The 27,777-nt window shown below is 39.2% G+C and overlaps 2 protein-coding genes across 8 annotated transcripts in view; both read left to right on the top strand.

Annotated features, from left to right (window-relative positions):
• LOC102999846 (zinc finger protein 510) overlaps positions 1 to 27,777 on the top strand; it is a 45,023-nt gene that overhangs the window by 3,751 nt on the left and 13,495 nt on the right. For 3 of the 7 annotated variants that reach the window (XM_057530008.1, XM_057530007.1, XM_057530010.1), the window contains 3 exons: positions 7,807 to 7,948; positions 8,233 to 8,328; positions 16,039 to 17,477. In XM_057530008.1, the coding sequence (XP_057385991.1) occupies positions 7,807 to 7,948; positions 8,233 to 8,328; positions 16,039 to 16,982 (1,182 nt within the window). In that variant the 3' untranslated portion in view covers positions 16,983 to 17,477. Of the gene's footprint in view, positions 1 to 7,806; positions 7,949 to 8,232; positions 8,329 to 16,038; positions 17,478 to 26,575; positions 26,952 to 27,777 lie in introns of those variants that run through there. The other 4 variants (XM_057530009.1, XM_057530011.1, XM_007187039.3 and 1 more) reach the window with 3 other exon arrangements.
• Positions 17,095 to 24,811, top strand: LOC103000478 (zinc finger protein 717-like). Its single transcript, XM_057528705.1, is given in 5 exon segments — positions 17,095 to 17,100; positions 17,456 to 17,687; positions 17,690 to 17,969; positions 17,971 to 18,594; positions 18,596 to 24,811. Coding segments are annotated over 5 exon segments (1,557 nt in total). The 3' UTR covers positions 19,011 to 24,811.

Below are 27,777 nucleotides of genomic sequence, written 5' to 3'. Positions count from 1 at the left end.
TACCACAGTTTATCCATTCACCTACTGAAGAACATCTTGGTCACTTCCAAGTTTGGGAAGTTGAGAATAAGGCTACCGTAAGCATCTGTGTGCAGAGTTTTGTGTGGACATAAGTTTTTAACTTCATTGGGTAAATACCAGGGAGCATGATTGCTGGGTCATATGGTGAGAGCATGTTTATCTTTGTAAGAAACCATCAAACTATCTCCCAAAGTAGCTGTGCCATTTTGCATTCCCACCAGAAATGAATGAGAATTCCTGTTGCTCCACATCCTCACCAGCATTTGGTGTTGTCAGTGTTCTGGATCTTGGGCATTCTAACAGGTGTATAGTGGAATCTCATTGGCTTAATTTGCAGTTCCCTAATGACATGTGATGTGGAGCATCTTTTCATATGCTTATTGTTTGTCATCTGTATATCTTTGGTAAGCAGTCCCTTAAAGTCTTGGGTTGTTTGTTTTCTTGTTGTTGAGTTTTAAGAGTTCTTTGTATATTTTGGATAATAGTCCTTTATCAGATGTGTCTGTTGCAGATATTTTCTCCCAGTTTGTGGCTTGTCTTTCCACTCTTGACAGTGTCTTTGACAGAGTGGAAATTTTTCATTTTAATGGAGTACAGCTGATCAGTTATTTCTTTCATGGATCATGCCCTTGGTGCTGTGTCTAAAAAGTGATTGCTAAACTGAAAGTCATCTAGATTTTCTCCTGTTTTATCTTCTAGGACTTTTGTAATTTTGTATTTTATAGTTAAGTTTGTAATCCATTTTTAGTTAACTTTTGTGATGGGTGTAAAGTCTGTGTTTAGATTATTTTTTTTGCATGTGGATGTCCAGTTATTCCAGCACCATTTTTTGAAAAGACTATCTTTGTTCCATTGTATTGTCTTTGTTCCTTTGTCAAAGATCAGTTGACTACATGTATGTGGGTCTATTTCTTGGATCTCCGGTTTGTTTCATTGATCTATTTGTCTATTCTTTCACTGTCTTGATTACTGTAGCTTTGCAGTAAGGCTTTAAGTCAGGTAGTGTCCGTCCTCCAACCTTGTTCCTCTCTTTCAATATTGTTCGGCTATTCTGGGTCTTTTGCCTTTTTAATATAAAGTTTAGAACCAGTTTGTTGATATCCACAAAATAATTGACTGGGATTTTGAGATTTCATTGAATCTGTAGATCAGGTTTGGAAGAACTGACATCATGGTAACATTGAGTCTTCCTGTTCACAAACATGTAATATCTCTCCATTTATTTAGTTCATCTATTTCTTTCATCAGAGTTTTACAGTTTTCCTCATATACATCTTGTGCATATTTTGTTAGATTTATACATAAGTATTTCATTTGGGGGGTGAGTGAATGTAAATGATACTGTTTTTAATTTCAAATTCCACTTGTTCATTGCTGTTATATAGAAAAATGGTTGACTTTTATATATTAACCTTGTGCCCTGCAAAATTGCTATAATCGCTTAATAGTTTCAGGACTTTTTTGTTGATTCTTTCAGATTTTCTACATAGACGATTTTGTCATCTGACTACAAAGACAGTTTTATTTCTTCCTTCCTAATCAGTATACCTTTTGTTTCCTTTTCTTGTCTTGTTACGTTAGTTAGGACTTCCAGTACAGTGTTGAAAAGGAGTGGTGAAAGGGGACATCCTTGCCTTGTTCCTTATATTAGTGGGAAAGCTGCTAGTTTCTCACCATTAAGTATGATGTCATCTGTAGGCTTTTGTAGATATTCTTTATCAAGTTGAGGAAGTTCCTCTTTGTTCCTAGTTTACTGAGAGTTTATTTATTTATTTTGGCTGTGTTGGGTCTTCATTGCTGTGTGTGGGCTTTCTCTAGGTGCAGCTAGCAGGGGCTACTCTTCGTTGTGGTGCATGGGCTTCTCATTGTGGTGGCTTTTCTTGTTGCGGAGCATGGGCTCTAGGTGCACAGGCTTCAGTAGTTGAGGCGTGTGGACTCAGTAGTTGCGGTGTGTGGGCTCTAGGGCGCGTGGGCTTCAGTAGTTATGGTGCACAGGCTCCAGTAGTTGTGGCGCGTGGGCTCTAGAGCGCAGGCTCAGTAGTTGTGGTGCACAGGCTTAGTTGCTCCACGGCATGTGGGATCTTCCTGGACCAGGGTTTGAACCCGTGTCCCCTGCATTGGTAAGCAGATTCTTAACCACTGCACCACCAGGGAAGTCCCGAGAATTTTTTTAATCATTTCTCAAATGCTTTTTTTGTGTCTTTTGATATGATCATGTGATTTTCGTTCTGTAGCCTGTTGATGTGATGGATTACATTAATTGATTTTTGAATGTTGAGCCAGCTTTGATGTCTGGAATAAATCCCACTTGTTTGTGGTGTATATTTCTTTTTATATTTTGTCAAGGATTTTTGCATCTATATTCATGAGAGATATTTGTCTGTGGTTTTCTTATCTTGTAATGTCTTTGTCTTGAGACAAAGAGGTAGGAATTATTCCCTGTTTCTGTTTTCTGAAAGAGATTGTAGATATTTAGTATAATTTCTTTCATAAGTGTTTGGTAGAATTTATGAGTGAACCCATCTAGGCTTGGTTCTTTTTGTTTTGGAAGGTTATTAATTATTGACTCAATTTAAAAATACAGACTTATTTAGATTGTGTATTTGTTCTTGTGTGAGTTGGGTAGATTGTGACTTTGAACAGATTGGTCCACTTCATCATTGTCAAATTTGTGGGCAGAGAGTTACTCATTATATTTCTTTATTATTTTAATGTCAATGGGATCTGTAGTTATATCTCCACTTTCATTTCTGATATTAGTAATTTGTGTTCTCTCTTTTTCTTAGTCTAGCTAGAGGTTTATTAATTTTATTGATCTTTTCAAAGAATCAGCTTTTGGTTTCATTGATTTTTCTTCATTGATTTCCTATTTTCAGTTTCTTTTGAAATTTCATTTTGATTCTACTCCAGTTTTTATTATTTCTTTTCTTCTGCTTGCTTTTGATTTAATTTGTTCATCATCTAGTTTCCTAAGGTGGAATCTTAGATGACTGATTTTAGATCTTTCTTTTTTCTAAATATATGCATTCAATGCTATAAATTTCTAAGTACTGATTTTGCTGCATCCCACAATAAATTGTGTTTTAATTTTCATTTAGTTCAAAATATTTTAAAATTTCTTTTGAGATTTCTTCTTTCACCCATGTGTTACTTAGAAATGTGTTGTTTAATCTTCTTGTATTTTAGAGTTTTTCAGCTATCTTTCTGTTACTGATTTATAGTTTAATTCCATTGTGGTCTGAGAGGTTAGACATTGTATGATTTCTGTTCTTTTAAATTTATTAAGGTGTGTTTTATGGCCCAGAATGTGGTCCATCTTGGTGAATATTCCATGTGAGTTTGAGAAGAATGTGTATTGTGCTTTTGTTGGATGAAGCAGTCTATAGATGTCAATTAGAGCCAATTGACTTGATGGTGTTATTGAGTTCAACTACAGGCAAACCTCAGAGATATTGTGGGTTTGGTTCCAGACCATTCTAGTAAAGCAAATATCATAATAAAATGGGTCACACAAATTTTTTGGTTTTCCAGTGCCTATAAAAATTATGTTTACACTGTACTGTAGTCTGTTAAGTGTGCAATAGCATTATGCCTAAAAAAATACACATACCTTAATTTAAAAAATGATGCTGTTAGAAAAATGATGGCAGTAGACTTGCTCGATGCAGGGTTGCCACAAACCTTGAACTTGTATTAAAAAGAAAAAAAAGGCAGTATCTGCGAAGCACAGTAAAATGAGGCTTGTCTTTGTGTCTTTACTGATTTTCTGCCTGCTGTTTGTGATAGAGCTGTGTTGAAGTCTCCAACAGTAGATTCCGTCTGTTTCTCCTCGTAGTTTTATCACTTTTTGCCTGATGTATTTGACACTTTGTTGTTAGGTGCATACATGTTAAGGATTGTTACCTCTTCTTGGAGATTTGACCCCTTTATCATTATGAATGACTTTCTTTATCCTTGATAACTTTTCTTACTTTTAAGTCTGCTATATCTGAAAATAATATAGCCACTCCACTCCTGCTTTCTTTTGATTAGTATTATCATGGTGTGTCTTTCTCCATCCATGTACATGGTGGGGAGGGGTGTTCAAACTCTTATCTTTAATGGAGTTTTCCCCCCCATTTTTTTTATTGTGGTAAAATACACATATAAAATTTATCATTTTTAGATAACTAATAAGGACCTACTGTATAGCACAGGGAACTCTACTCAATACTCTGTAATGGTCTACGTAGGAAAAGAATCTAAAAAAGTGGATACATATACATGTATAATTGATTCACTTTGCTGTACACCTGAAACTAACACAACATTGTAAATCAACTATACTCCAAAAAATTTTTTTAAAAAAGTATCACTTTAACCATTTTAAGTATTCAGTAGTATTAAATAAGTACATTTATAATGTTGTGCAACCGTCACTACCATCCATCCACATGACTCTTTATCTTATAAAGCTGAAACTCTGTACCCATTAAACGATAACTTCACATTCCTTCCTCCTCCTAGACTCTGGCAACCATCATTAATTATATTCTCTGTCTCTATGATTTTGACTATTCTAAGTACCTCATATAAGTGGTTTTATGTAGTATTTGTCCTTTTGTGCTTGTCTTATTTCACTTAGCATAATGTCCTCAAGGTTCATCCATGTTGTAGCATATGTGAAAATTTCCTTCCTTTCTATTGTATATACATATCACATTTTGCTTATTTATTCATCTGTCGATGAACACTTGGGTTGCTTTCACATTTTAGCTAATGTGAGTAATGCTGCTATGGACATGGGTGTACAGATATTTCTTTAAGATCCTGCTTTCCATTCTTTTGGGTATATACCCAGAAGTGGAATTGCTTGGTCATATGGTAATTCTGTTTTTAATTTTTTAAGGAACTGCCACACCCTTTTCTGTAACAGCTGTACTGTTTCACATCCCCGCCAACAGTGCACAAGAGTTCCCGTGGCTACACATCCTCTCCAGCACTTGTTATTTTGTAGTGGTTGTCATGTTTTGTTTTGTTTTTTGTTTTCATAGTAGCCATCCTAATGGGTATGAGGTGGTATTTCATTGTAGTTTTTTTTTTTTTTTTTTTTTTTTTTTTTTTTTATAAATTTATTTATTTAATTTTGGGGGGTTATGTTGGGTCTTCGTTTCTGTGCGAGGGCTTTCTCCAGTTGCGGCGAGCGGGGGCCACTCTTCATCGCGGTGCGCGGGCCTCTCACTATCACGACCTCTCTTGTTGCGGAGCACAGGCTCCAGACGCGCAGGCTCAGTAGTTGTGGCTCACGGGCCCAGTTGCTCTGTGGCATGTGGGATCCTCCCAGACCAGGGCTCGAACCCGTGTTCCCTGCATTGGCAGGCAGATTCTCAACCACTGCGCCACCAGGGAAGCCCCTCATTGTAGTTTTAATTTGCATTCCACTAATGATCAGTGATATTGAGCATCTTTTCATGTGTTTATTGGCTATTTGTGTATTCTCTTTGGAGCAATGTCCAAGTCCTTTGTTCATTTTGAATTGGATGTTCGGGAAGTTTTTGGTGTTTAGTTTTAGGGGTTCTTTATATATTCTGGATATTAATCCCTTACCAGACATATGATTTGCAGATATTTTCTCCCATTCTGTGGGTTGCATTTTACTCTGTTGATAGTGTCTTTTGATGCAGAACATTTTTAGTTTTCAGGGAGTCCAATTTGTCTGTTTTTTGTTTTGTTCCCTGTGCCTTTGATGTCATATCCAAGAAATCATAGCCAGATACTGTGTCATGAAGCTTTTGCCCTGTTTTCTTCTAAAAGTTTTATAGTTTTAAGTCTTACATTTAGGTCTTTGATCCATTTTGAGTTAATTTTTTTATCTGAGGTTAAGTAAAGATCCAAGTTTGTTCTTCTGCATGTGGATCTTCAGTATTCCCAGTACCATTTGCTGAAACGACTATCTTTTCCCCATTGAATGGTCTTGACAACCTTGTCAAAAAGCATTTCAGCATAAATTTGAGGGTTTATTTCTGGGCTCTCTATTTTATTCCTTTGGTCTGTTTGTTTTTATGCCAGTACCACACCATTTTTAGTACTGTAGCTTTGTAGTATCATAAGGGATATTGGTCTGTAGTTTTCTTGCAACATCTTTGTCTGGCTTTGTTTTAAGGGTGATGCTGGCCTCATAGAATGAGTTAGGAAGTGTTTGCTCCTCTTCAATTTTTTGGAAAAGTTTGAGAAGGATTTATATTAGCTCTACTTTCTTTCTTTGGCTGTGCTGCGCAGCATGTGGAATCTTCGTTCCCTGACCAGGGATCAAACCCATGCCCCCTGCAGTGGAAGCGTGGAGTCTTAACCACTGGACTGCTAGGGAAGTCCCAGTATTAGCTTTTCTTTAAATGTTTGGTAAAATGAACCAGTGAAGCCATCAGGTCTGGGACTTTTATTTGTCAGGATATTTTTGGTTACTGATCCAATTTCCATACTAGTTATAGGTGTATTCAGAATGCCTATTTTCTTCATGATTTAGTCTTGGTAGATTTTATGTTTCTAAAAATTTTTCCATTTCGTCTTGGTAATCCAATTTATTGGTGTACAGTTGTTCATAGTGCTCTCCCATGATCCTTTTTATTTCAGCAGAATTGGTAGTAATGTTCATATCTTCATTTCTGATTTTAGTAATTTGAGTCTTTCCTCTTTTTTTCTTATTCCATCTAGGTAAAAATTTGTTCTTTTTTAAAAAACAGTTTTTGGTTTCATTTTCTCTGTTATTCTATTTTCTATTTTGTTTACTTCTGCTCTAATCTTTATTATTTCCTTCCTTCTGCTAGCTTTGGGTTTAATTTGTTCTTTTTCTAGTTCCTTAAATTGTAATGTTTGGTTGTTGATTTGAGATCTTCCTTGCTGCTGTTTAATGTAAACGTTACAGCTACCATGGTGATTGCATGTGTGTCTTCACCAGCTCCTCATTTCTTCAGTGGTCACACCTCCCACCTGTGGAGGCACAAGATATCCCAGTGCTTTCTTCTCCATTGGGAAGAAAACAGTAGGTTGATTACATTTAAACTTTTAATGAGGAAAATAAAGATAAATTAAGCTTATCATTATCATGTGGATTAGCAGAATGTATATAGTACTTACTAAAAATGAATAAATTGGGGGTGCTCAAAACTTTACTGCCAGGATGGTGATGAAGTATTTTGGAGACCACTCAACTACACGGAAGAGTCCAGAATTACTGCACAATGTGCTGCTGAACACCTTTGCAGTTCTTCCTCTTCTCGTGGCCCTGCCCTGTTCCCCTGTTCCTGTCATACTGCTGTGTGTTTTTCATACCTCTTTGACTTTGTTTATGTGCTTGCACCACATTAATGAAGATCTGCTATTGTGAATCCCGAACTGACAATACAAAATAGTCATATCTCCTACATTATATAACACTGATTCTAGCCTAGCTCTAATAATACCTTATTACACGATAAGTATTCATAGGTATGATTTGTCTCCTTACCAAGATTTAAGCTCCTTAAAGGCCAAATAAAAACGATTGATTTAGCTCAATATTCTTGGCAAGCTAGGACAGTTTCAGACACATGGTAGAAACTTCAATTTTTTTTGTTTGAATTAATAAGTTAATATACCGTCTGGATTTTCCTATTATGATATCACTTTATCCCACAAAGTAAACCACAAAACAAGGTATAGAATAGGCAGCCTATATAGTATTTATGGTAAACTCTCAAAATCAACATGTTAAGAATTATTTCCCATCTCTCTCACATCACCCAATATTGATCTCTTTGGCTTGAACAGAAGTGTGCTGACCAGGGATCCGTGTCATTCAGGGACATGACTGTGGACTTCACCTGGGATGAGTGGCTACAGCTGACCTGTATGCAGAGGACCCTGTACCGGGATGTGATGCTGGAAAACTACAGCCACCTGGTCTCCGTGGGTGAGGAGTCTTCCCTGTGTAATGCCTCACAGTGTGCATTTCTTTTCTTAGCTGCCAAAACTTATGAGCCCTTGGTGGAGCTTTATGATATTTGTACACCTCATGGGTCAGAAATGATTGCTGCTATTGAGCACAGAAAGAATGTTTCTGTTCTCACTTCCCTAAAGAAAGGTTCAAATGGTCACCATTATCATGTGAATCCTGAACCGGCACCTTCATTGTCCTTCAGGGCCCCGATGTCCAAGCAGCTTGTCCGAAGTCTTAACCCTGTATCTCACTCACAGGGTACTGCATCAGCAAACCAGAGGTGGTCTTCAAGCTAGAGCAAGGAGAAGAGCCGTGGCCATTAGAGAGAGCATTTCCATGCCGGAGTGATCCAGGTGAGTTAGTCATTATCAGGTGAAAAAAAAGAAGCCACTGGAAATGCAGACCCAGATGGATTGGTCCAGAAGTTGAGACCTTTGGTCTCTGTCTCAGTAATTCTGTGTAGGGGCTTCAGACCTTGGGAAGTAACTGAACGGCGAGCCAGCCTGCCTCAGATAACCTGAACCACATTTCCGTCCACCACTCTTAAGTACCAGCGCTTTCCTCTCTGGCCTGACTTTTAGGGAAGGTGACCATTCTTGTGCCCAGCGTTGACCCCCTGCCTGCCTCATCTTAGACCTTTGTTCTTGGTTTCTCCTTTCTAGTATTCATCTTCTCTCCATTTTCATGGACTATTTTCTTTTCAGTTTTCCCCGCAGGCATTTATTAATTCATTCTGCAGATATTCTTACTCTGTGCCACCCACGCTTCTGGTGTCGGGGATATACCGATGAACAAACACTGTCCCAGAGCTCCTATAGCTTATAAGCTAGCAGGAGGAGGAGACGTGAATAAATACGTTTACATGTCCAGCGGTGACGAGAATGGTGAAAAGAACTAAAGCAGGAGATAGAGAGCAGGGTGTGCTCTTGTAAAAGGTGGTTGGAGAATGCCTTTCTGATGAAGTCAGCATTAGAGCAGATAATGAAGTAAGGAGGTGAGTCATGTGGATTCTGGGGGTTCCAGGCGAAGGAACAGCCACAGGGCCAAGTTCCTGCGGCAGGAGTTTGTTGGAAGTGCTCTGAGAAAAACAGGGAGGCCAGAGTGGTGGCAGGGGAGCACCTGAGAGGGATGCTGGTGGGAGGTGACATCAGACAGGTAGCCAGGGGCCAAATGATGTCTTACAGGACATGGCGAGGGCTTTGACTTCATTTGGGGCGAGATGGGTAGCTATTACTGGATTTCTGCAAAAGAGTACGTTTTAAAAGAATTTCTTTGCTACTATGCAGAGAAAATTGGGGACAGGGACAAGGGTGGTGGACAAAGTAAAAGCATAAAGACAGTGTGAAATGCTGGCTCCTGAAATACTGACCACCACTATTGTTAAGGCAAATCTTAATTTATTGCTCACCCTGACAGTCTTCGTAGCATCTTGGAAAAGATTGAACAAAGTCAGGTTATTTATGAGATTTGAGGGTATAGTTTAAAGTATATTTTTTTAATTCAGGGGCTTGATAACCTTTGGGTAAGAATTATGATTTAACAGTTTAGGATTTGTGGACAGGTCTTGGAGAATAAGTAGTAGAGTATCTATGGGAAAGGTGAGAAGTTTGTTTAAAAGGGTTTTCAGGAAGCTTCTGAAATGAACAGTAAAATCATTTGCAACTTTTGTCTTCCTGGGCATGAGTTTCATGGAGCAGGAAAGTCTGCTGGTGAACACAGTAGAACAGTAGTCATGGTAATGCAGAGAGTAAGCTGTGTGGATGTTGACGGTTTCAGCTCTCGACAGCAAAGAGATGTTTGCAGTGGCTCAGATGTGAAGTGAGGGGGTAGACGTGATGAAATGTGGCTCCATGTTTGGAGAGTAGGATTTGCTGTTGGGTAGGATGTGGAGTGAGAGAACGGGGTGGGGAGCCAAGGATGACCTCAGTATTTAGTCTGAGCAACCTGCTGGGGTGGGAGGTGTTCACTGAGATGGGAAAAGTGGGGAGGAGCAGTTCGGGGCAAATTTTTTAAGAAGTGACTTTGAGAAGCGTCAGTGACTTGAGATGATTATTAATTATTCAAATTTAGATGTTGATGAGGCCCTTGAACATACAGATCTGGAGTTGGAGAACAGACAGGAGTGCAGATTAAATTTGAAAGTCATGAGTTGAAAGGTGGTATGCAGACATAACTGGGCCTTGGGGAGTGGATAGACAGGAAAAGAGGCTGCAACCCACAGCCTTACAACATGCAGGAGTCACAAGCGTAACAGAGAAGAAAACCCAGAGAGATGTCTGGAGGCCAAGAAAGGTGCTTGTCAAGAAGGACACAATGAATTTCTAGTTTGAAATTGGAAATATGAAGTCAGCGTTTTCCCCCTTTGTTCCTGTAAACCATCTAAAACCAACTAGGAGATTGAGAAATGAGTTGCAGACTGGTATTTCGTATAAATCTGAGAAATAGCTAAACTTGAAACCATGACATAAGGGGAAGAACTGTTGAAAGCAATAAAAAATCAAGCTGGGTACAGGCACCTGGAATTGGAACCAGAGAGAGACCTCCAGGGCTGCTGACCTCAGAAGGAAATGCAAGGTGACTAACCCTTGGTAAAACATCAGGAAGGGTTTGAACAAGATTGCGGCAGGAACTTCCTTGTTACCTGCTTTGGTTCTGAGAAGCAGAGAAGTGGGATTCAGGGTGGAATCACACACATAACCCTTAGCTGTGTAAAGTATTGGTCTTTGTAGCATTTGGGGGATAAACGAGACTTTGCACGTGAAAATGCCCAGAGGTTTTCTGAGAGAAATAAAAGATAATCAAATGCAATGTTAAGTCCTTGGTCCTAAGCAGCCAGTGCAGGATGCATGGACGTTTTCATAAGAAAAAAAAAAGGGAGAAAGAGAAAAAAAGAAAAGGCAAAAAAAAAAAAAAAATAGTAAGTGAAGAACACGCACCTGAAAAATAGTCATAGAAGAGAGAAATATTGTGACCAAGTATCTCACTATGAATGTTTCACAACTTAATGAAGCAATTGCCTTTATGCAAAAGTACAAGGAACCATATATAAGCACTGAGGGGAGAGATGAAGAGACACAGGAGATTGTCTGAAAGCTTCCAGTGCTCAGGAATGAACTGGAAGAAAAAACATCCTGACAGTAAAATGTGTAGAATTGGAAGGAGCACAAGGAGCTGAAAACATAGTGAGGGGCCTGGAAGAGAGAAACACAGGAAGTGAGCAGAAGGAATGGGAATTGGGGCACAGTTAAAGGGGTCACATGTGGAAGACTGGAAAAGGAGGTTCAGCATGCACACCATCCAGTCCCCCATGTGGAAAGCCAGAGATAATTGAACAGAACAAATATTTAGAGATACATTTCAAGGAAACTTCCTGGTATGAAAGAAGACTGGAGTCTACATGAAAAGGACTAACTTACGGGAAACTAACTCAGAATTGTCGCTACCTTGGTGTATCCTAGGGAAGTTACTAGATTTTTAAAGAAAGAAAGATTCTTTTTGGTCTGCAAAACCAAAGAATTAAGTCATTTAAAACTTTGTTGAGGAATATTGACAAATATAATTGTATATATTTAAAACGTACAGTGTGATGATTTGATGTACATATATTGTAGAATGGTTACCAAGATTAAGATAATTAATACATCCATCACCTTACGTAGTTAACAGGTAATTTGTATGTGTGTTTTGGGGGTGTGTGTGTGAGAATGATTCAGATATATTTGCAACAGCGTTCAAGGGTACAATACCATATTATTAACTATAGTCACCATGCTCTACATTAGATCCCCAGCACTTGAATTAAGTCTTTTTTCTTTTAAATTCTGGCTGTGCTGCTCGGCTTGCGGGATCTCAGTTCCCTGACCAGGGTTTGAACCTGGGCCATGACAGCAAAAGCACTGAATCCTAACCACTAGACCACCAGGGAACACCCCAGTCATTTTTAAGGGGGAGAAAAAAAATCAAGTTGATCTCAGACGTCCATAATAACATCCAGTGCTTTAAAAAGCAGTGGAGAAAGAATTACAAAATCCTTAAGAACTAAAAGTAAATCCCAATAATTTTATATGTAGACAAAATGTTACTCAGCTAAAGTAACAACAGTAAGTTTGAACATGCAAGAATGCAGGGAAATATTGTTCTCGTGAATTCTTTGTAAAGAATCTTCTAGAACATGAACTTAAGAAATGGTAAAGTATAAAACAGCAAAAGATTGTTTTTGAGTGCTATTTATTTAAGTGAGAACCAAGTCTAAATCTGAAGTGGGGATTGATTATCAGGATAGAATTAAAACATAAAGGACTTAAGATTTTAGGATTATTAGATATAAAATTTTAAAATTTGGAATAGCCAAGTCCCAAAATAAACAAAGCAGTTTAGAAGGCTAAGAAAAACTAGGGGGAGCTTGCCCTTTCAAATTCAGTGCTAGCTATTGGCTGTAGTGTGATATTGATGTAAGAATAAACGGATCAGAAGTAAGATTCCAGAACTAGCTCCACGCATATGGAAATCAGATATGTGAGAAACAAAGGGGAGATAATTCAATAAGTGCTATTGAGAAAATTACTCATATGGAGAAAACATTTATGTCTTTTACCATTATACAGAAATCAATTTAAAAGTAAAATATGTAAAACTTCTAGAAGAAAGTATAGTGGAATATGTTTATAACTAAAAGGGAAATATATGTACGCTCTTGATATATATGTATCATCATCTATGTAGAATCCTTATGAAAGGGTTCTCAAACAGCACAAAAAATACTGTTTTAGATGTAAAAAAATAGATTATATTAAGAACATTCGCTCATTACAAAACACCATAAAAATTCAAGATTCATGGCATAGAGTGAGAGAAGTTATTTGTAACATATATAACCAGCAAAGGCTTAATATCCAAAATACATTCATGGCTTTTCTCAAACAGAAATTTAAATAAGGCATTATACATTATTCATTTTACTTAATTTCTGCTTCCTCCCACTGGAATGTAAACTTCATCAGAACAGGGTTTTTTTTCTTTCATGTCTGTGTTTCCACTCTCTAGGATAGTGCCAGCCACAGTTTAGCATTCAATAAAAGTTTGTTGAATAATGAACTCCTACAATTCATAAGAAAAAGTCAAACAACCCAACAGAGAAGTGGACAAAAGACATACATGAAAAGGAGACACAAGTGGGAAACAAAAACACAAATGATAAATGAGAATATCTACAACTTTATTGGTAATCAGAGAAGTAAAAAGTATGACAGTGAAATAGCATTTTCTGTGCTCAAATTTGGCAAAAATTAAGACGTCATACAATAGCAAGCAGTTTTGATCACACGATCACTCTGTCTCCTGGTAAGAGTTTGTCAAGAACTAGGTCTTACAATGTCTCTTCCCTGTACCTCATCTGTTCCTAAGAGTTAAGGTTTTCGCTTTACCCAGTGACTGAAAAATTCCCAGGTCCTCTATCTCCGCCTCATCTGCCCTCTACTCTCCGTTTTACCTGAGATGTTCCAGTCCTTTCGTTGTCAGTGTGGCAAAAAACTAACCCTAAAATCATTTCTTCCAAATTGTAAATCTTCTCACATTCCTTATTTCCACTTATTTGGGTTCTAACACTTTTCTTCTCCCGTATCTGACAACCATGAAAAGCACCTGTAATACTGATCTGTCCATAGTTGCTCTTATTTTTAATTTTCTTTTGAAAACTATCTTCTATAGTTTTTTTTCTTACCTTCCAGTGACCTTTCTCAAAACCAGAACCTTATTCTCTGATGCCTTATTTCATTCCTAATTGTAAGTATATATATTTAAATCTAAAGCATCTGTTTCGTCTTGTTGCTGGCCTTATATAATCCTAGGGTTGTCCTCTATTACTTACGACACCTCTTCTTAAACATATCAGTCTATATTCATCCTTTTTTGTTGATGTTACTCAAAAACTCATGGTAAGTTCCATTTGATCCTTCTTCTAAATACTGCTCATACATCTTACCCACATCTGCACCTCTTCTTGAGGTTTGCCTGTCCAGATCCTTAAGAAAGGGCTTAGGACTGTGCCTGGCATGTAGTTAATGCTTGTTGTGCGTATTTTACACTTAGTTTATGTTTGAGCTCAGGTACTCACCTCTGTTTTGAAGTGCTCCTTACTCTCTCCCCTCTTAGAATTCCCATTTCACTTAGCAGCTGAGCCACAAGGAATTCAGACCTCATCATATACTGTGACACCTGAGAGCATCTGGTTATTGCTGAGGCTTTTGTCCCCATCTGGAGGGCCTCTTTTTTTTTTTTTTAACTCTTCCTTAATTTGATGTATAATATATAATAGATATGCTCATCTATTAATACTGATAGATACGTTTTTTCAGAAAGCATTTCCTAAGTACATAGGCCTACATCACTTACCTGTAGATTCTGATTCATAGGGTACATGGATTGACATGGGGCTATGACAGTCTATACTCCATGTTTTGTTTCTGTTTTTTTTATAAATTTGTTTTTATTTATTTGTTTATTTTTGGCTGCATTGGGTCTTCGTTGCTGCACGTGGGCTTTCTCTAGTTGCGGCGAGCAGGGGCTACTCTTTGTTGTGATGCCTGGGCTTCTCATTGTGGTGGCTTCTCGTTGCGGAGCATGGGCTCTAGGCGCGTGGGCTCAGTAGTTGTGGCTCATGGGCTGTAGAGCACAGGCTCAGTAGTTATGGCGCATGGGCTTAGTTGCTCTGCGGCATGTGGGATCTTCCCAGACCAGGGCCCGAACCCATATCCCCTGCACTGGCAGGCGGATTCTTAACCTCTGTGCCACCAGGGAATCTATACTCCATGTTTTGAATAAAAATTTCCAGGTTATTCTGTGGGGGAGGGATAAATTAGGAGGTTGGGATTAACATATACACAATACTATATATAAAGTAGATAATCAACAAGGACCTACTGTATAGCACAGGGAAATCTACTCAGTACTCTCTAATAACCTATATGGGGAAAGAATCTAAAAAAGAATAGGTATGTGTATATGTATAACTGAATCACTTTGCTGTACACCTGAAACTAACACAACATTGTAAATCAACCATACTCCAATACAAAATAAAAATAATTAAGAAAATTTTCCAGGTAATTCTGATGCTTTTTGAGGGCCACCAACTGAATGTCTACTCAGAGGGACTCAAAGGCAACTGGAGATACATTAAAACCTGCTAGGAGCATAGGCTGTAGTTGGGAGAAAGAAACAAAATTGTGTGATATATATTGAAATTCAGTGTTACCAAGTGCTATTGGATAAAAGTCCTTTCCATAGTGTGTTAATAAAAAGTATAGGTAGTGACTATTTCAGTGTTGGAGAAGATGGACTTGGAGGCATCATTTGAAAAAAAGTATGTGAGGAAGGGAGAGGGAGAGAGGGAAGAAGGGGGGAGGAAAGGGGAAAGATACATTTCCTGGAGAACGTCTGAGTTTTTAGTAGAACCAAAGCTGAAAAGCAGACTTCTGAATGTAAGAACCTATCAGACTTGTGGCCTGTGATTGGGAATAAATATTTTAAAAAATATTTATTGTGTATTTTTGTAAGGATATCTTGAACAACTAATATGTCTTATTTTGCCCATTGGCTTACAGATAGTGGGCTGTATCCGTGTATGTACAGATAATTTGTTTTATCCCACACCTAAGACTTCCTCTGGTATTTCTCCTGAAATCCATGTACACTAATATTTCTCACTCTACTTCTGTTCATGGTTTTCGTTGGGATAATAACCCAGTTATCTATGAGTTTCCCTTAGCTCACTGTTCCTTGTGTTTAGTCTCTTCTTCTCTTTTTAGTTCTGAAGGTCTTATTTTTAAAACAGCAAATATATGTGTGTGCATTATAGTTTTACTCTCCCTTTTCCACTATAGCAGGTGTTTTCTATTTTTCTTTTTTCTGATCTAAGGGGATATATATGCTTGGGATTTGGGGATTTCATCCTAGGAGCTTGGGACTAAAAAATGAGAATCACTGATGTAATAAATTTTATTTACGTAGGAAATGTGTTAGCATTTTTAAAGTACACCTAATTTTTCTTATTTATGACCTTATAGACAGAAGCCAGGAAAACCAAGATAAACATTTGTGGCGAGTTTCACTCATAAACAAAAAAACACTGACTAAGAAGAGAGATAATGTTTTCAGAAAAACACCCTGTCAATATGACTTACATGGAATGAGTTTGAAAAATGTTTCAGAATCCGTTATTAGTGATAAAAATCATTCAAGTAAGAACTCTAATGAAATTAATGCATGTGGGAAGTTGCTTCTTGATAATAATCAAGAAAATACTCATCCTGGAAAGAAATCTGATGAACATAACCAAGATGGAAAATCTCTAAGTCATAATAAGGACCCTACTGGGCAACAGAAAATTCAGCCTCTGGGACCACCTGTTGAAGGTCATGAATGTGGGGCAGCTGTCCTTAGTGAGGCAGCCATCATCACACCTCAGAGGACCCAAACTGAAGAGAAGCCCCAGGATTATAAGGAACAGGGGGAAAATACCAGTGACAAGTCAACCCTTAAAGTCCAGCAGGAAATTCACACAAAGGAGAATCATTCTGAAGTTAATGAGTGTGAGAAGTCAACCCTCTTTAAACATCAGGAAGTTAACATGGAGGAGGAAACCCACGAATCAAATGAAAATGAGAATAATTCCAGCAAGAAGTCCCATCTCACTCAACTTCATAAAACTCACAAGGGAGAACATTTGAATGCAGTCACTGCAAGAAATCTTTTTACCAGGAATCCCACCTCACTCAACATCAGAAAATACACACAAGAGAGGAACCATGTGAAAGTAATAAATGTGGGAAAACCTTCCAGAAATCACAACCCACTGACCCTCAGAGAACCCACACAGGAGAGAAACCCCATGAATGTGATAAAGCCCCTGGAAAGTCGGCCATTACTGACCAGCAGAGGACACAGTCAGAAAAGAAGCTTCATGTATGTAATGAATGCAAGAAATCTTTTCGTCATTGCTCAGCTCTAAAGGTCCATCAGAGAATTCACACAGGAGAGAAGCCCTATCAATGTAAGGATTATGGGAAGTCCTATGCAAAATCAAACTTCAACCATCAGAGAACTCACACGGGAGAAACCATATGAATGTAAAGATTGTGGGAAATCCTTCTGTGTGAAATCAAACCTAACTAAGCATCAGAAAACGCATACGGGGGTTTCCCTGGTGGTGCAGTGGTTGAGAGTCTGCCTGCCAGTGCAGGGGACACGGGTTCGAGCCCTGGTCCGGGAAGATCCCACATGCCGCGGAGCAACTGGGTCCGTGAGCCACAATTACTGAGCCTGCGCGTCTGGAGCCTGTGCTCCACAACAAGAGAGGCCACGACAGTGAGAGGCCCGCGCACCGCGATGAAGAGTGGCCCCCGCTCTCTGCAACTAGAGAAAGCCCTCGCACAGAAATGAAGACCCAACACAGCCAAAAATAAATAAAATAAATAAATTTAGAAAACGCATACGGGGGAGAAACCTTTCAAATGCAATGAATGTGGGAAAACTTTCTCACAGAAGTCACAATTTGCTGATCATCAGAGAACACACACAGGGGAGAAACCCTACAAATGTACTGAGTGTGGAAAATCCTTCTACTATAAGTCAGCCCTACAAGTTCATCAGGGGAAGCATACAGAAGAGAAACCCTATAAATGTACTGAATGTGGGAAATCCTTCTGCTATAAGTCAGCCTGATTATACATCAAGTATCCCATACAGGAAAGAAACGCTATGCCTGTAATGAATGTGGGAAAACCTTCTGTGTGAAGGCAAACCTCACTAAACAGAAAATTCACATGGGATTGAAACCCTATGAGTGTACTGAGTGTGGCAAATCCTTCTCTACGAATTCGATCCTCACTGTACATCAAAGAACTCACATGGGGGAGAAACCCTACGGGTGCAATGAATGTGAGAAGTCCTTCTACAAAAAGTCGGCACTCACTAAACATCAGAAAACTCACACGGGAGAAACCACACAAGTGTAATGCATGTGAGAAAGCCTTCCTTATGAAGTCGACCCTCATTATATACCAGAGAACTCACACTGGGGAGAAACCTTTCAAATGCAATGAATGTGAAAAGTCATTCTATGTGAAGTCGCTACTTAATATTCATCAGAGAAATCACACAGGAAAGAAACCCCGTGTATGTAAAGAATGTGAGAAAGCCTTTTCTATGAAGTCAAACCTCACTGATCATCAGAAGACACACTCAGAAGAGAAACCCTACGAATGTAATGAATGTCAGAAGACCTTTCACCATAAGTCAACCTTAAGTGTACACCAGAGAACTCATACAGGGGAGAAACCCTATAAGTGTAATGAATGTGGGAAAGCTTTCTATATGAAGTCAGCCCTCAGTCAGCACCAGAGAATACACACAGGGGAGAAACCTTACGAATGTAAAGAATGTGGTAAAACCTTTTTCCAGAAGTCACACCTCACTAAACATCAGCGAACACACACAGGGGAGAAACCTTACGAATGTAAAGAATGTGGGAAAAATTTCTTCCAGAAGTCACACCTCATTGAACATCAGAGAACACACACTGGAGAGAAGCCCCGTGAGTGCAATAAATGTGGGAAATCTTTCTAAGTCAGCCCTAACCATACATCAGAGGGCTCACACAGAGGAGAAACCTTATAAATGTAATGTATGTGAGAAGTCTTTCTGTATGAAATCACACATCACTGTACATCAGAGAACTCACACAGGGAAGAACCTCTTTGAATGTAATAAATGTGGGAAAACGTTTTATGTGAAGTCAAACCTCAATCATCAGAGGACCCACACAGGGGAGAAGCCCTATGAATGTAAGAGATGTGGGAAATCCTTCTGTATGAAGTCAGCACTCATGGTGCACCAGCGAACACACACAGGGGAGAAGCCCTATGAATGTAATGAATGTGGGAAAGCCTTCTGCAAGAAGTCAACTCTCTCTAAACATGAGGTAATTCACACAGAGATACCCAAAGTGGCAGCAAATATGGAAAATACTCCTGTGTAAAGTCACATTTTGTCACACCTGAGAGAACTCACAGGAGAAACTGTAAGCTCTCTTATATCAGAGGACTTGTCAGGAGAGAGATTCCCTGAGAACATTATTAGTATCCACCTACAGATCCACTATATGCTTCAGAGAAATCACAGGGGAAAGGCATCAGAAGTATTAAAGCATTTACGAAGTCACAACTTACTGAATATCAGATAATTGATATTGGAGTGAAACTGTATAAATGTTTTACGTACAAGTGTTTAAGAAGGAAACTAAACTCTACTATATAAGGAGTTAATACTGAGGGGAAATCTATCAATTTAGGAAATATGGATACATTTTTTTTTCCCTCCAGAAATAATGTAATACTGGAAGTCATGATTCTCATGTGGTACCAACTTTTGAAAATGTGACCTAAGATCTGTCTAATGCTAATGATACTCGTTTTGTAATATGAAGCCTTTGGAAACACAGGTTGCAGCAGCAGATTGACAGCATTAGACACGTGAAGTGTACCTCAGGTAAGAAGGGTTAGGCGTGTTAGCAACATACCTATGTTGTGTGTTTGATTTACATGGTGGATGTCAAAATGGTTGTCAGTAGGAGATATCTCCCCATAGCTTAATAATTATTATGACAGATTTCTCACGCTAAATGCCACCAGTGTTTGTAATTTGGTATACAGTATACATTTTAAGTGAAATACTGACAGATTTGAAGTACTGTACCACAACATATTATTGAGAAAATCAAAGTATAGAAAACTGTCCAGCGTGCTACCTTTTGTGTAAGAATTGAGAGGATTCTCACACATATACACAATTACTTATTTTTGCAAAGAAGAACACTAGAAGGATAAACTACAAACTATCAAATACCTAGGGAGGCAGAAGTGAACAGGAAGGTAGAGATAGGGGTGGAAGCAAGGTTTCTTTGATTTTACCTTTTTATGGAATTTTGACTTTTGAACAAATGTAAATGATTTATATATTCAAAAGTAAAAATAAGACATTCTGAAATTGAGGGCTTCCCTGGTGGCGCAGTGGTTGAGAGTCTGCCTGCCAGTGCAGGGGACACGGGTTCGAGCCCGGGTCTGGGAGGATCCCACATGCCGCGGAGCAACTAGGCCCATGAGCCACAACTACTGACCTGCGCGTCTGGAGCCTGTGCTCCGCAACAAGAGAGGCCACGATAGTGAGAGGCCTGCGCACCGTGATGAAGAGTGGCCCCTGCTTGCCCCAACTAGAGAAAGCCCTAGCACAGAAACGAAGACCCAACATAGCAATCAATCAATCTTTTTAAAAAAATTTTGAAATTGAAAACAAATCAACTTAATATCAAATTGGCAACTCAATCACACAAAAGAAATAATTCTTTGAAGAAACTTCTGAACTCCATATTATGACTATACACCCTTAATGGGATGTGTTTAAGGACAAAAAGACCTGTAAAAAATTATAAAATCATCAATTTTCTTAATAATATTGGTATTTATTTGAATCTATTTTGTATATATTGTAGGATAAAGCAAAAATAAATTATCAAAGTTACTAGGAATCAAAACTTCCAGTTTAAAAGAGACAACCATAAAAATCAAAGAATGTATGTAAAACTCCCTATAATGATAAATATAGATTGAAAATATTGCTCATTTGAAAAATTATGTATTTCATAGCTCTGTCCAGCATTGCCCCCTCCAAGGCACCAGGACTCCCTGGAGAAAGAGCTGAGTCTAGGTCTGGGCCCTGAGTGTCCAGGGTGAGCCTGGGACATCTTGGTCAAAAACCAAGGAAGCACGTGAATGTCAATGGGGATGTGTCAGAGGTCAAATGTGAGGTAATTTGATGGTCAGACAAAATGACTGACTATCACATTTTAATAAACAATCCGAGTCTGCAGCTCAGTTCATTTCCACCATTGGAGGCAAATCTTAAACTCCTTACTCTGTAATTAGAACTAGGTTTTTACCCTGTCCTTTTTAGTAGGAGCAGCTTTTCATCTCCAGTTGTGGGAAGACTTCTGTTGTAGAAAAATGCCAGCTCATAAATGTAGAAGGACTGACTGCTAATTTGCAATCTCTGGTGCATCTAGATCATTAGATGGAAAGGAAGCGGTATTTGTGTAGAGACAGAGTGTCCCCCACAGATATCTTACACACTGAAGCTGGGAAAAATGAACCTGGACAATTGAATGATTGCCCCACTTTAACCAAGTGATCAAATGAGCAGCAGTGACATTATGTTTTTTGATTAGATGTAATATGAAGTACTTACATTGCACCGTGGAGTACTCTTACCAAAATATTTAATGTGAATCTAATCAAGTGTTTATTAGTCTTTAAGTTTACAGGAAACACAGGAGATAGAGGAACAGCTTTTTTGGAGAAAACAATCAGACAAATCTGGAATGCAGGGTATTTTTCAAGACAGCTAGCCTGGTCTTCACAAGTCAGTGTCATTTTTAAAAAGAAATGCAGGGAAAGATTTTTCGATTCAGAGAAACTAAAGAGACATGATCAAATGTAGTGCATGAACCCTGATTGGATCCAAAAGACATCTGGTTCAAAAAGACATCTACGTAGATACTTTGGAGATAACTGGAGGAAATTGAATGTGGGATGGGAATTTGATGATATTAGGGAACTAGAGTTAATTTTCTTAAGTGATAATTGTGGTTATGAATGTGTTTCTGAGGACACATTTGCTGACTGGAGAGATGAGCTCTCATGATATCTGCAGCATTGAAGTGGTCCAGGGGAAAAATGCATATATAAGTAAATGAAGTACAAATAGCAAAATTATAGCAAGTGTTGAACTTAGTGGTAGGCACATGAGTATTCACTATATTTTTCTTAAAAGAGCTCTGAAAATTTTTGTAAAAGGTTTTGGAAAAGTATCACATCACTTATCTACTCTCTTACTGTCTTCTGGCATACGTATATAAAAGTTCCCATTGTTACTGATTTGCTCTTCAATAAAGAAACCAAACAATGCCTTTCAAAAAAACAAAAAGTGTTTGTCTTGGGTTTAGCTGGTGTGATGAAAATGTCCACTAAATATGCAAAGGCGGGTACAGCACTGTTACCAGCACAAGCCTGTGTTCAGCAATACTGAGAACAGCAGTGCTCCTTATGCTAAGAATTGTGCCATGTGCACCCTTACTTTTCCTGCTTCTGGTGGGACTCTAAGGGCTACCTACAGAGGTACAGTGCTTGTAGCCCAGGCATTAGGAACCCAGGAACCATTTGCCTAATAGGACACTGGGTACTGTGCCCTGATTCTTGCTTTCTGCTTTTCCCTGTTTCCTGGCAGCAGGTTGGCAGGCTACTCTGCACTCCCTCCTTTTGGGAGAGCCTTGATGTGGCCTGTTTTTCCTCCCCTCACCAGGGACTGTTTCTGGCAATGGCCCATAGGATGTTTAGGGAAAAGTTCTGGGTGATTTGATAAGACATGAGCAGAATGGCATTGTCTGTCCGGATACAACCCTTTGGTTGCATCTTTTTTATTATTATTTATTATTAATTGTTTTTGCCTGCGTTGGGTCTTTGTTGTGGCAGGTGGGCTCTTCGCTGTGGTGCCTGGGCTTCTCTCTAGCTGTGGTGCTCGGGCTCAGTAGTTGTGGCGCGCAGGCTTAGTTGCCCCATGGCATGTGGGATCTTAGTTCCCCGACCAGGGTTAGAACCTGTGTCCCCTGCATTGGAAGGCGGATTCTTAACCACTGGACCACCAGGGAAGCCCCCCGTTGGTTGCATCTTGTGACTCAGAGCTAGTCGTCTGAAGATGGGGAGCAAAGAGATGGAAGAAAGTGGGCAGTGATGACCCAGAATGGTGACCTTACCAGCTCTGAAGCTGCTCTGTATTGGGAAGACCTGAGGTCATGTGTAAGCCTGTTGGAGTTGAGATTTTTCTGTCACTTGGGGCTGTAAGGCATGCTAACATTGCAGAGGTATGCATTTTTAAAAATTAGCCATTCACAAGTGTTAGATATAGGAATTTGGGGGCAAGAATAATTTCTTTGAGAAAATGATTCAGCCGCTGCTTTCTGCTTTGTAAATTTCCATGTAATGAAGAAATAATGTTATTTCTTGTTTGAGAGAAATAGAGTGCAGGAGATTTCCTCTTGGCACCTAGTTACATATTAAGTATTCTTTCTCTTTATATGAAACAACCTTTTAAAAATTAAATGAATTTTTCATTGATCTTTAACCACTTTTTTCTTGACAAGATGTGGCTTGATGTAAGTAAGGGTCTGATTTTTATTTTTCTAATGAATTGCTAGTTGTCCTTACACCATTTAACTAATCTTTTTGTCGCTGATTTGAAATATGATCTTTATTGTGGCTTAAATTTTCATGTGTAGTGGCTTTGCTTCCTGTCTGCTCAGCACCGTTCCCTACATCCTTCCAGAAAGAAGCTGAGACCCCAGAGCTGGCACATTTCCTGGTGGGCCAGTCACAGCACCATCTTCCTGGCCCAGTTTGGTTGTTCCCAGGATGGACACTTAATCTGAGAGGCCAGGGAGAGCCAATGGGAGTTCTCACAGGGGTTTGCAATAGCAGATGATTGTAGACCAGTGGTTGGTCTGTTTTGACCTTGGAGCTGCAGGCAGCTTGGTTACATTGTCTTATTTGCCTTCTCTGTCCTGACTCACAGGTTGTAAGTACTCTGGTTCTTTCCAGGTTTTTGTTTTATTTATATAGCTAATATTTTACACTTGTGCTAATTAAAGTGGTATTTTAATTGCTCTTGCTTTGTAACACTTCTCCAAGTCCCTCTTCATTTCTATTTTTCAAGACTTTCTTGGCTTTTCCCACATTAGTTCTTAGAGGCGACCTTTAGAACGGATTTACCAGGCTCCTCTCCGGAGCTTTTTGGGATTCTGATTGAATTTAAATTTAGTCTCAAGTAGCTGCCTACTGAGTGGCACTCCTAATCCCACTGGCTGGACCACTTCCCCCCAACCAGAGGCAGGGCTCAGAGACAGTTTCTGTTGGTCTTTCTCCTGTGAGTGGGCCATACTTTGTTTCTTTGCATGTTTTGCTGAAAACTAGACATTTTAAATATGATAACGTGGGAACTCTGGAAATCAGATTCTCCCCCTGCCCCAGGAATTTTTTGTTGTGGGTTCTTGTCGTTTGCTTCCTTATTGACTTTTCTAAACTATTTTTATAAGTCTATATTCTTTGTCATGTGTGGCCACTTAACTCTTTTTAGTTTTTATTTTATACTGGAGTATAGTTGATTTACAATGTAATGTTAGTTTCTGTTGTACAACAAAGTGATTCATAAAGATTCATAAAGAATATATGTATTATTTTTCATATTCCTTTCCATTGTGATTTATTACAAGTTATTGAATATAGTTCCCTGTGCTATACAATAGGTCCTTGTTAGTTATCTATCTTATATATAGTAGTGTGTATATGTTAATCCCAAACTCTTAATTTATCCCTCCCCACTGCCTTTCCCCCTTTGGTAACCATAAGTTTGTTTTTGAAGTCTGTGAATCTGTTTGTTTTGTAAATAAGCTCATTTGTATCATTTTTTTTTAGATTCCACATATAAGTGATATCATTTATTTGTCTTTGTCTGACTGACTTCACTTAGTATGATAATCTCTGGGTCCATCCATGTCGCTACAAATAGTGTTATTTCATTCTTTATGTCTGGGTAATATTCCATTGTATATATGTACCACATTTTCTTTATCCATTCCTCTGTTGATGGGCATTTAGGTTGCTTCCATGCCTTGGCTATTGTAAATAGTACTGCTATGAACATTGGGGTGCATGTATCTTTTCGAATTATGGTTTTCTCTGGATATATGCCCAGGAGTGAGATTGCTGGATCATACAGTAGTTCTATTTTTAGTTTTTTAAGGAACCTCTATACTGTTCTCCATAGTGGCTGCACCAATTTACATTCTCACCAACAGTGCAGGAGGGTTCTCTTTTCTCCACACCCTCTCCAGCATTTATTGTTTATAGACTTTTTGGTAATGGCCATTCCGACCAGTGTGAGGTGATAACCTCATTGTAGTTTTGATTTGCATTTCTCTAATAATTAGCGATGCTGGGCATCTTTTCATGTGCTTTTTGGCCATCTGTATGTCTTCTTTGGAGCAATGTCTATTTAGATCTTCTGCCCATTTTTTGATTGGGTTATTTTGATACTGAGCTGCATGAGCTGTTTGTATATTTTGGAGACTAATTCCTTGTCAGTGGCTTTGTTTACAAATATTTTTTTCCCCATCTGTGGGTTGACTTTTTGTTGTTTATGATTTCCTTTGTTGTGCAAAAGCTTTTAAGTTTAATTAGGTCCCATTTGTTTTTTGTTTTTTTTTTTAAAAGGACTTGATCTTTTTTTTTTTTTAATTTATTTATGGTTGTGTTGGGTCTTCGTTTCTGTGCGAGGGCTCTCTCTAGTTGCGGCCACTCTTCATCGCAGTGCACGGGCCTCTCACTATCGTGGCCTCTCTTGCTGCGGAGCACAGGCTCCAGACGCGCAGGCTCAGTAATTATGGCTCACGGGCCCAGTTGCTCCGCGGCATGTGGGATCTTCCCAGACCAGGGCTCGAACCCGTGTACCCTGCATTGGCAGGCAGACTCTCAACCACTGCGCCACCAGGGAAGCCCCCCATTTGGTTTTTTGTTTTTTATTTTTGTTTTTCTAGGAGGTGGATCCAAAAAGATATTGCTGCGATATATGTCGAAGAGTGTTCTGCCTATGTTTTCCCTCTAAGAGTTCTATAATGTCTGGTTTTATTTACACTTAGGTCTTTAATCCATTTTGAGTTTATTTTAGTGTATGGTATTAGAGAATGTTCTGATTTCATTCTTTTACATGTAGTTAGTTGTCCAGTTATCCCAGCACCACTTATTGAAGAGGCTGTCTTCTCGTATATTCTTGCCTCCTTTGTTGTAAATTAGGTGACCATAGGTGCGTAGGTTTATTTCTGGGCTTTCTATCCTGTTCCATTGATCTATATTTCTGTTTTTGTGTCAGTACCATACTGTTTTGATTACTGTAGCTTTGTCAGGGCACCTGATTCCTCCAGCTCCATTTGTCTTTCTCAGGATTACTTTGGATATTCGGGGTCTTTTGTGTTTCTGTGCAAACAAAAAATTTTTGTTCTAGTTCTGTAAAAAATGCCATTGGTAACTTGATAGGGATTGCATTGAATCTGTATATTGTGTGGCCACTTAATTCTGTTCCATTAGCTTCCAGAGGTCAGCTGTGTTTTGTCAGTTTCTGTAAACACCTGGAGCCAAAAAAAGGGACATTCCCCTAGTTTTGCAGGCTGGCTCTGTGTTGGGCACTCCTTCAGCGCTTAGCCAGGCTGGTTCCACTCTACCTTAGCCTTCACTTCCAGCTTACATGGAGCTTGCAGGCCAGTGCAGGTGAGAGCATAGGGACTTTTCAGGTCTTTTCTGAGCTGTGTCCCACCTGGCACACACGACGTGCACTAGGAAGCTTTTCAAAAGCCCGTATTGCAACACAGAACTCCATTTTCCAAGTTGTCCCTTCCCAGGCTTCTCAATACGTCTGCGGCTCACTTTGACTGTCATCCTGCCCCAGGTTGCTGCCCGCCCCACCCCCAGGACTTATGCCTTTAAATGCCTTCAGCACCAGCCCTCTGGGAAGACTGCTTTGAGTCAAGGAAACAACAAATGGAAGCCCTGTTACTGACTTACAGACAGCAGCCCACAGGTGAGACCCACAAGCACAGCCCTGTGGGGTAAATTCTCATTCTTGCCCTGCCCCCAGCAACCTGTGCCTGGGACTCAGACTGCCGTCCATCGGGCTGCTGACCTGAAATGTGGGGGACAGTGGGTGGGCAGCTTTCATCACTGCAACGTGTTGCCCTTATCAAGCTTCCTTGGTGGTTCTAAGTCCTGGACTAGATTTTAGAGTTTTGCCAACGTTGCCAGCTCATTAATCGTTCATGTTGGGGGCGGGGGGGGGGGGACAGATTTCTCTACTCTGCCATTTTTGGTGAAATCACTTCCCGTCAGTTTTCGAGCACTTCCTGATTGCTAGTACAAATGACTGTTCTACACTTAATTTTCCTAATCAGCATTGGAATAAGCTTTTACTCTTAAGCGCTCTGGTTCCATTTAGTGGAGAATAATTACAAACCAAGATTTGGGTGAACATTTTTCTTTTTTTTTGCCGGGGGGGTGTGCACACACATTTTTCTGAAGGTAAAATACTGCACATTTTATTAGGAATTTAATACTATTACACTGTGCTAGTATTTATTAGGATTCTATTGATTCCATGAATAATCTTGTTCGGATGTTGAAAAGATTTTGAGTGGGCTGCCTTTTACTTTCTAAGACTCACTCTTGTATTTCATCATTAGTGCACCACTAAGTTTTGGAGGAAGGCATAGGTTGCATTTTAGAAGACATGACTGCAGTTCATTTTTTTGTTGGCTAATTCTGTGTCAGTGTCAGATTGGATGCCAAGCAAAGTGGCTGAACCAAGAGAGAAGATTGAAATCTCATGTACAATTCCAAACAGGGGGTCCAGGGAGGTAGGGGACCCTCCCCATCCCATTCCATGGTGTTATCCAGAGAAAAGTTTCCCTTTAATGTATTACTTTTCCATCCCCTAAGCAGGAGTCGGCAAAATAATATGGATCATAGGCCAAATTAAGCCCACTGCCTCTTTTTTGTACAGCATAAACCAAGAATGGTTTTTATATGTTCAAGTAGTTTTTTAAAAAATCAAAAGAATAATAAGTTCTATCAGTCACAGCCCAAGCAAGGGAAGGA

Source organism: Balaenoptera acutorostrata, chromosome 15 (genome assembly GCF_949987535.1).
Source record: "Balaenoptera acutorostrata chromosome 15, mBalAcu1.1, whole genome shotgun sequence".
Lineage (NCBI taxonomy): Eukaryota > Metazoa > Chordata > Mammalia > Artiodactyla > Balaenopteridae > Balaenoptera > Balaenoptera acutorostrata.
This window is presented reverse-complemented; position numbering and strand designations above follow the sequence as displayed.